This window comes from Lygodium microphyllum, chromosome 5 (assembly GCF_053477565.2).
Source record: "Lygodium microphyllum isolate KBCC chromosome 5, Lygodium_microphyllum_v1.1.10, whole genome shotgun sequence".
Classification (NCBI taxonomy): Eukaryota; Viridiplantae; Streptophyta; class Polypodiopsida; order Schizaeales; family Lygodiaceae; genus Lygodium; species Lygodium microphyllum.
In genome coordinates, this window is record NC_141139.1 from 147,729,572 (window position 1) to 147,737,418 (window position 7,847).

At 35.0% G+C, this 7,847-nt stretch overlaps 1 protein-coding gene across 2 annotated transcripts; it reads left to right on the forward strand.

Moving 5' to 3' along the window:
- The first annotated feature begins 256 nt into the window (after positions 1-256).
- LOC148036511 (delta-1-pyrroline-5-carboxylate synthase-like) lies at positions 257-7,453 on the forward strand. 2 transcript variants are annotated; one of them, XM_087679152.1, is made up of 21 exons: positions 259-402; positions 684-852; positions 1,084-1,158; positions 2,159-2,262; positions 2,787-2,889; positions 3,100-3,261; positions 3,378-3,655; positions 3,779-3,932; positions 4,047-4,211; positions 4,326-4,403; positions 4,686-4,775; positions 4,903-4,989; positions 5,108-5,194; positions 5,353-5,449; positions 5,545-5,639; positions 5,718-5,793; positions 6,085-6,220; positions 6,490-6,558; positions 6,647-6,713; positions 6,791-6,861; positions 6,942-7,453. In XM_087679152.1, exons 2-21 carry the CDS (start codon positions 802-804, stop codon positions 7,126-7,128), a joined length of 2,232 nt encoding a protein of 743 aa, XP_087535278.1. In that variant the 5' UTR covers positions 259-402; positions 684-801; the 3' UTR covers positions 7,129-7,453. The 2 variants fall into 2 exon arrangements, 1 of the variants encoding a protein (XP_087535278.1); XR_015691026.1 differs by lacking the exon at positions 6,942-7,453 and having other exon boundaries at positions 257-402; positions 6,619-6,713; positions 6,791-6,823.
- Positions 7,454-7,847: the final 394 nt, after the last annotated feature.

The following is a 7,847-nucleotide window of genomic DNA, read 5'->3' on the forward strand; positions in this document are numbered from 1 at the left end:
AACTCCTAAGAAAAGTTGTTGAGAGAGGCGCATTTTAAATGGCTCACATACACTAATGAAAGGATTACAATAAGCAAAGAATTGAAAAATCTCTTAAAAGAAAGCTTTTGGGGGCACTTTAATTGGCTCGCATACCTTAATTAATGGATTACAATAAACCGAAAAGAAAAGGTACATGCATGGGAAGGCCATGAGAGGGTTTTTGGGGGGGGGGGAGGACAATTTGGGTGCATGGAATGCTCCAAAAAAAGGGTTGGGGCTTGCATGACTCACGAGCTACTGCTTCTTGCAAGCGGCCTAAGGCCTCTCTCTCTCTCTCTCTCTCTCTCTCTCTCTCTCTCGTATATAATGTGCTACATACATGCTGGCCAGCTGATGAACCTACGACTCATAGGACTCAAGGTATGGCTCTCTCTCTCTCTCTCTCTCTCTCTCTCTCTCTCTCTGTGTGTGTGTGCGCGTGCGTCTCCTCTCACACCATCTTCCACCAACTTCATTTTAGGGTTTCTGCCTCCCCCGCCCCCCCCCCCGCCGGCGCCTCTGTGCTTTGTTCCCTCTTTCCCCTCATCGCTGATATTTTTAGGGTTTCTCCTGGCAATTCAGTTTTCTTCAAACAATTAATCGCTTACCTTGGCTTCCTCCCCCCCTCCTTATATATATATATATTTTTTTTTTTCTTGCAGGCGTAATTGCCTGCGACGTAGCAGCATTCCTTTTCACTATTTTTTTTTTTCGAGTTGGAAAATCCCTTTTCCAGCTCTTTTTATAAAAAAAAGAAAAAAAAAAGATTCAACAAAAAGCATGGATCCCAAACGAGGATTTGTGAGAAATGCAAAACGGGTGATTGTGAAGGTACGTCTCTATCGTCTCTCAATAATGCAATTAGAATTATAATAATGTATTTTTATGTCCAGTGATTGCATTCAGAGAAATTTCTCAAAAACAAGTCAAGAGAGTCTTTCTTAGCCTGGTTTTCCGATTGGAATGAAATTTGTAGGGCAGTTAACAAATGTAGGTTGTTTTTGTTTTTTTTTTTCCCACATTAATCATGTTTTTTGCCCCCCCTCTCTCCCAAATTTGTAGGTTGGGACAGCAGTTGTCTCGAGATCTGAAGATGGAAAATTTGCATTGGGACGCCTGGGTTCTTTGTGCGAACAGGTTTTTAATGACCTTAATGTTGAGCTTTTAGGGGTTTTTTTTTTAAATTACAAAAATGCTTACTTCTCTTAAGAAACAGAAAAAAAGAAAAAAAGAAAAAGAAGAGAAGTTTCTATTAACCACCCCTCTAAGAATCTATCAAAGTTTCTAATTAAAGACCAAGTTGCTCTTTCAAAGAGTTAGCTAATAAGAAGGGAAAAGTAGTATTTGTTATTCATGGCCTCCCAAAATAAAGACTGCATATATAAATATTTTTTATGGTGAAGTAAAGTAGTACTTATTTGCGATTTGCCCCAAGCCAATAATTAAAGTAAGACATTTTTTATGGCAAAGAAAAGTAGTATTTACTTGTGAGGGCATCATAAAATGAAGAAAAGTAAAGATAGTTTTTATGCTACCTTGTTTTAGCCAATGTTGTTTGTAAGTTATAAAGGGACTCTACTTGTATAATTATATTTAAGGTCTTACCATTGTTTGAAATGAGAAATGGTTTTGGGAGAGAAACTAGTCTTTTCAAGATGAGTTGTTAAAGATTTTAGAATTTTCAGACTTTGTCTTCAATGTTGTGAGATAGAAGATGTTAAAAACAGGGGGTTTTCTATGCTACATGGGAGTTGTTATCTTGTTCAAGACATTCAGTATTTTACTATGAGGTCAACTCCAAATATGAATATGAATAGGCACAAAGCTTTATCAAGTCCAATCTAGAAATTTGTCAACTTCAACACTTAGATCCTAATATACTCATTAGGGATAGCATACTTGTTAGGGAATGTACATATATGCCAAATGTTCAAAATAAAAGTTTGCATAAACTTCTTATGTAGCTACTTGTATTGGAGCAACTTTTAGGCCAATTCTAGTTCTACTATACCTACTTGTATTGAAGTAAATTTCCATTTAGTTCTTCCTATTGTTAGGGGCCCTTTTATAAACCTTTTGATTTTCTTTATCTACTTTCTAATGTGTTTTATCTTTGGTCTTTCATTGATAATAAAAGGTGAAAGATCTACTTGATGCTGGTATTGAAGTGATACTTGTTTCGTCGGGAGCATTGGGTATGGGTTGTCAACGGCTCCGTCGTCGTCGAGTTCTAACTAGCACGTGAGTGCCTTCTCTCATGGTGGTTGACTTTTTACTACCTTGGGAAGATTTATCATCTTTTTTCTAAGGCCTATATTAGCAAGCATTGATGGTTGATCTAAATGGGAAGATATGTTTGCCTTCTTTCTTTATTAGCCATCATGGATTCCCAAGTAGTTTTAGATAATTTCACAATGCGACTTGAATTACATTTTTACAAGCCATCTGCATGTTCTTTTTAAAAAAATCTTGTAGATAAACAATTGCATCTATTTTTCTATTGATATCTTTTGTTGGTTGTTATTCCCAAGCTTAGTTAATCTAATATTCAATTGAATCATTCAATGATGTTAGGACTAGTATTCCAAAGCTTAGTTCCTCCTTCCATGCACAGTATAATTTCTTACTAACATAAGAGCTTGCATTGATATATATCATTTCTAGAGCTTGGTTCCTCCTAGTATCGTTCATGTGTAATATGACATCTCCATAACATTCCTTCGTGATTTTAGAGAATAAAGTTATTAGGTTTTTGGTATGTGAAGGTTTGCGGATCTAGGGAAACCGGAGGAACAACTTGATGGCAAGGCATGTGCTGCTGTTGGTCAAAGTGGGTTGATTTTCTTCTATGATAGTCTTTTCAGCCAGGTGCCGAAACTCTTATGTTTACATTTTGCATATTCTATTGTCCTTACCAATGTGATAGTAGCTCCTATATCTTATTGTGCTAAGATTTTGTAGAATCTAAAAAGACTACAGCTTTAAATCCTCCTCATGGCTTTGTTCTCTTTAATTATGATTATGGCACTTAGAACAAAGGACATATTAGACAAAACACATTTTGATTATGTTTTGCAGTTGGACGTGGCATCTTCACAACTTTTGGTGACCAATAATGACTTCAAAAGTACAGATTTTAGGGTGCAATTAGTTGACACTATAAACTCCCTTCTTGCAATGCAAGTGGTGCCTATCTTCAATGAGAACGATGCAGTGAGCACAAGGGAGCGGCCCTACAAGGTGTGCTTCACTAAGCAAGCTTGGATCGCGTTACGCTCTATGTGTACATGATTTTTTCTTTCGCTTGATGTTTTTAATTCTCCTTAAATTTTCTTATTGGGTCTAATTCTATACAGGAATGTGGAGGTAGTTTTTGGGATAATGATAGTCTAGCAGCTCTCTTAGCATTGGAACTCAAAGCTGATCTCCTTATTTTACTCACTGATGTGGAGGGCTTGTATACCAAGCCTCCTTCACAAGAAGGGTCAAAATTGATTCACACATACATTAAGAGAAAGCATGATAATGTGGTTACCTTTGGTGAGGCAACTGATAGGGGAAGGGGAGGGATGGATGCTAAAGTTCATGTGGCTCAGTATGCTGCGTTATCAGGTGTTCCAGTTGTAATTGCAAGGTAAGATTATTGATTCCATGGTTACAAAAGTGTTAAAAGTATTTTTCTCGTCTTCTTTTAGTAGTATGGTATACAAGAAGCCCATGGTCTTTCAATTAACTAAACTACATTGTCAACATACAGTGGATTTGTTGCCAATTCATTGATAAAGGTTATACAAGGCAATCGAATTGGAACATTGTTTCATAAAGACACTTTTCATCTTGCAAATGATGACTTCCATTCAAGTGCACGAGAGGTGGCTTTGAGAGCAAGGAGCAGTAGTAGAGTAGTGCAAGTAACATTCTAATTATAATCGTGCTAAGTTTTCTCATAGAATATTATGTTGTCAGTTTATATTTTGATATTATGTTATGCAATCATAAATACGTGTATTAATTTATCCATGCAGGCACTATCTTACATTGATCGACAAAAGATTTTGTATGGCATTGCTAAGTTTTTGGAAACAAACGAGGAATTAATTTTGAACGAGAATGTGTTGGATGTTCAAGATGCAAGGAACCAAGGCCTTTCTAAAGCTTCCATTGATACTTTAACTCTAGGGCCACAAAAGGTATGCTTTCTTAAATCTAATCGTACTATCAATGCTTGCCATCATGCACATGTTTACATTATGTGGATATGTTTGCTAACATAATGAATAAGAATGTGCGTCTTGGTATTGTAGATAAGAGGTCTATCAATAACTATCAGAAGGCTAGCAGAAATGAAAGATCCTATAAACAATACACTTACAAAAACAAAGGTTTGACTCCTTCAATCTCCTTAAAACTTGTTGGTTGTAGTGGTATTATAAGGGGGTGCAAATTTTTGTAGAAAAAGATTTGGCTTTGGTAGCCCTTGTGGTTTTAACATCTTAAGGTTGGTGAGGAGAAAATCCAAATATTATAGAATCAAAAGCTTACACCTAGTTGAAATTTCTACACATTTGCACGTGTGCAAATGTACACACAAAGATAGCTATCATTTATTAGTTTTTTTGCTTATATTATAAAATTGGTTGATTTTGAGTATTTGATCATTGCAGATTGTTGAAGGATTATTTTTGGAAAAAGTTTCAAGCGCGTTGGGTGTTATCCTTGTCCTTTTTGGTTTGAATTTAGATACCCTTGTTTTGGTAAACCCTTTTTTGATCACATTTTTAAGAGAATTGATCAATCATTGATTTCTTTGGAAGGATTGTTTTGCTAAAATTGAAACAAATTTTGTATACCTACTAAAACAAAAATCTCCTTGATTGCAAGGCTACGGCCATGGCTATACTAACTGGAAATGGAGTCCTCTTGCATGGTGCAAAAGAAGGTTCAAGATCTCAAGCCATCTTATATAAGGTAATGTAGCTCCTAGTTGTATGTTTTGTGCAGTCCTAAGTTTTCATGTGATGCCTTTAGTAATCTTTATTGTCGAAGGTTAAGATGCTTATTAATGGATTGTAATAGGTTGGTACAGGCAATTACAAAAGTTTTATATCCTAACGTTCAAGAGGACCTAGTCCACTTGACAACATCAAGGGATCGCCTAAAAGAATTCTTAAAGGTAAACACATGAATGTTTTGCTATTTTGACGTTAGAAAATGGGATGTAAAGTATTTATTCTATGATCGATGGTATTGTTTACATGAAAAAATATGCTTTGAATTATAACATGTGAAACTATGATATTACTCCATGATATGCTATTATACATTTTGCAGCTTGATGATATTGTAGATCTTATCATTGTAAAGGATGAAAATGAGATCATTTCTCAAGTGAAACAAAAGACCTCAATTCCAATTATTAGTCATGCTTGTGAGTATTGTAATGATAATTAAATATGTTCTAGTTTAAGTTTGTTGAGGTTGGTCATTTTTCTTCATCTTGTAAATTTTCATTCTTTGCTTTAGATGGAGTGTGCCATGTTTATGTTGATAAGGAGGTAGATATGGAAAAAGCCACAAGTATCATTCTAGACTCCATGGTGGATTCACAAAATGCCATGGTATGTGATCGCAGTACTAGTGTACATTTTCTTGCTATTTTATAAGAATTACTAAATACTATTTTTGTTACAATACAGGACATATTATTGATACATGAGGAATTGACAAGAAACAATGGTTTTGGAAATGTTTTATCAAGACTTAAAATGGCCGGTACAATCTTTTCTTAGAAGTCTTTTTTATTTTTCAAAACTAAGAATGTTGAGCACAATTTTCTCAATGTGCTTAATTGCTTTATTTAAAATTGGGTTGAAGTGTATAAGCTCTATCACAAATATTCTTATTCTCTATTAAAATGTTCAATGTTGGAATCTTTGTATTTAGAGTTAAATTTGTGTTTTCAGTGGAACCTAACTTAGATTTATGTCCAAAATTGCTTTCAAAATTATTGAATTGTGGTACACATGACTAGTATTTTGTTTTCTTATTTTGCTAAAACTCCAGGTGTTGAGACAAATGGTGATTCTTTGTGCAAAATTGTGGATTCTTCTACAAATTGTGAAGAAACTATCTTGTCTAGCAAAGTGGTTATTGTGAAGGATACCATGGATGCAATCAACCATATCAATGAAGATGGGAGGTCTCTCTCTCTCTCTCTCTCTCTCTCTCTCTCTCTCTCTCTCTCTCTCTCTCTCTCTCTCTCTCTCTCTCTCTCTCTCTGTGGGTGTGTCATGTTGAATCTAGTATTAAGAAACATATTTTGCTTTAATGTTTTTGTGATCTTTTCATTGACAATTTATAGGAAATGGAAAAGTTTTGATTAGTTTAGAGAAAGTCAAAGTCATTTATCTTATACTATTTCTATTATCAAGGTGTCCTCCCATAAAATGTGATGTTATGTTGTTGCAGTGCTCATGTAAATTTGATTATCACTGAAGACAAAAAAAATGCAGATCTTTTCTTAAATCGTGTTGACAGGTAAGACAATGCTCTACACATGTTACAGTAGTGTGTCCGTGGTTTTACCCTAAGTTATAGTTGTACATTTTGGATGTCTTGTATGTAGTTGTGCGATATTTCACAATACAAGCATCCGATTTTGTGATGGTGAAAGATTTGGACTCCTAACACAGGTACTAATAATCATTAGCAAATGAGTTTCAAATGTTGTAAACCATATGTTTTAAGGTCTATAAACTTATATTTACAGATTGGATTGAGCACTAGTAAACTACATATACGAGGTCCAATAAATGTTGAAGGGCTTTTGACGTGTCGTTGGTAAGTGACTCCTACAATTTGAACTTATTCAAAAGTAACGGTCATTTGGAAATAAATATTTAAAAGGGGGTGTTGTGTAGGGTATTAAGAGGTGGTGGTCATATTATTGGTGACAATTCTATTGCATGTTCTCTTCACGAGGAGATGCATCTCTATGGGATGAAGTCTATTGACAAGATTAAGCAAAAGAACCTTGATAATGATGGAAATCATCATTTATGCAATGGCATGCATACCAAGATGACATCTAATATTGTATATAATTAGAAACATGACATTTGTGATACGATGTAGACCCCATCAATGCAAGGGTAACAGGTCTAACCCATGGGCCAAGGAAAGCTTAGGAGTGAATGAAATTGTGGTATGATGGAACCACATTGTAAATATATTCATTATACATGATTCTTTGGACATGTTGCCTCAAACTAATGTAGGAGCCCTATAGCTTTTTCTATCATGAGAGTTACAATCAAAGGTACAAATTCATTTTGAATGTATCAAACCTATAGATGTCTTAAGGAGTCTTGTAATGTTGACATTAAGGAGTCCTATGATTTTGGATAATTGTATTTGCGCAATTGATGTGATGTACACCTTAACACAAAGATATGTTGAGCATTGTATGGGTACTATGATGTTTCTTTGATGTGCCACTTAAAAGAATCTTATTTCTTGCATTAAGCTTAATAGGTTGGTTGAGTCACATTTGTAGACATTGCTTGCATATTACAATATTTAGTATGTACTTATCTAGGTATCAAAACTGCTTGAAAGTATTAATGAAGGCGTGGAAAGTATGTTAAAGTATTTAAAAGGTCTACTAAGGGTTGGAAAGTGTGTGGGCATGTTGATATGGGCTCAAAAGTTTGGTTATAGGGTTAAACAAGGTTAAGGTGGCATTGTGTGAGATCAAATTTTGCCAATAAAAGTAATGACAAAAAGAGTTGCTCCAACAAACTAGTGTAGCCACAAAAAACTCACCC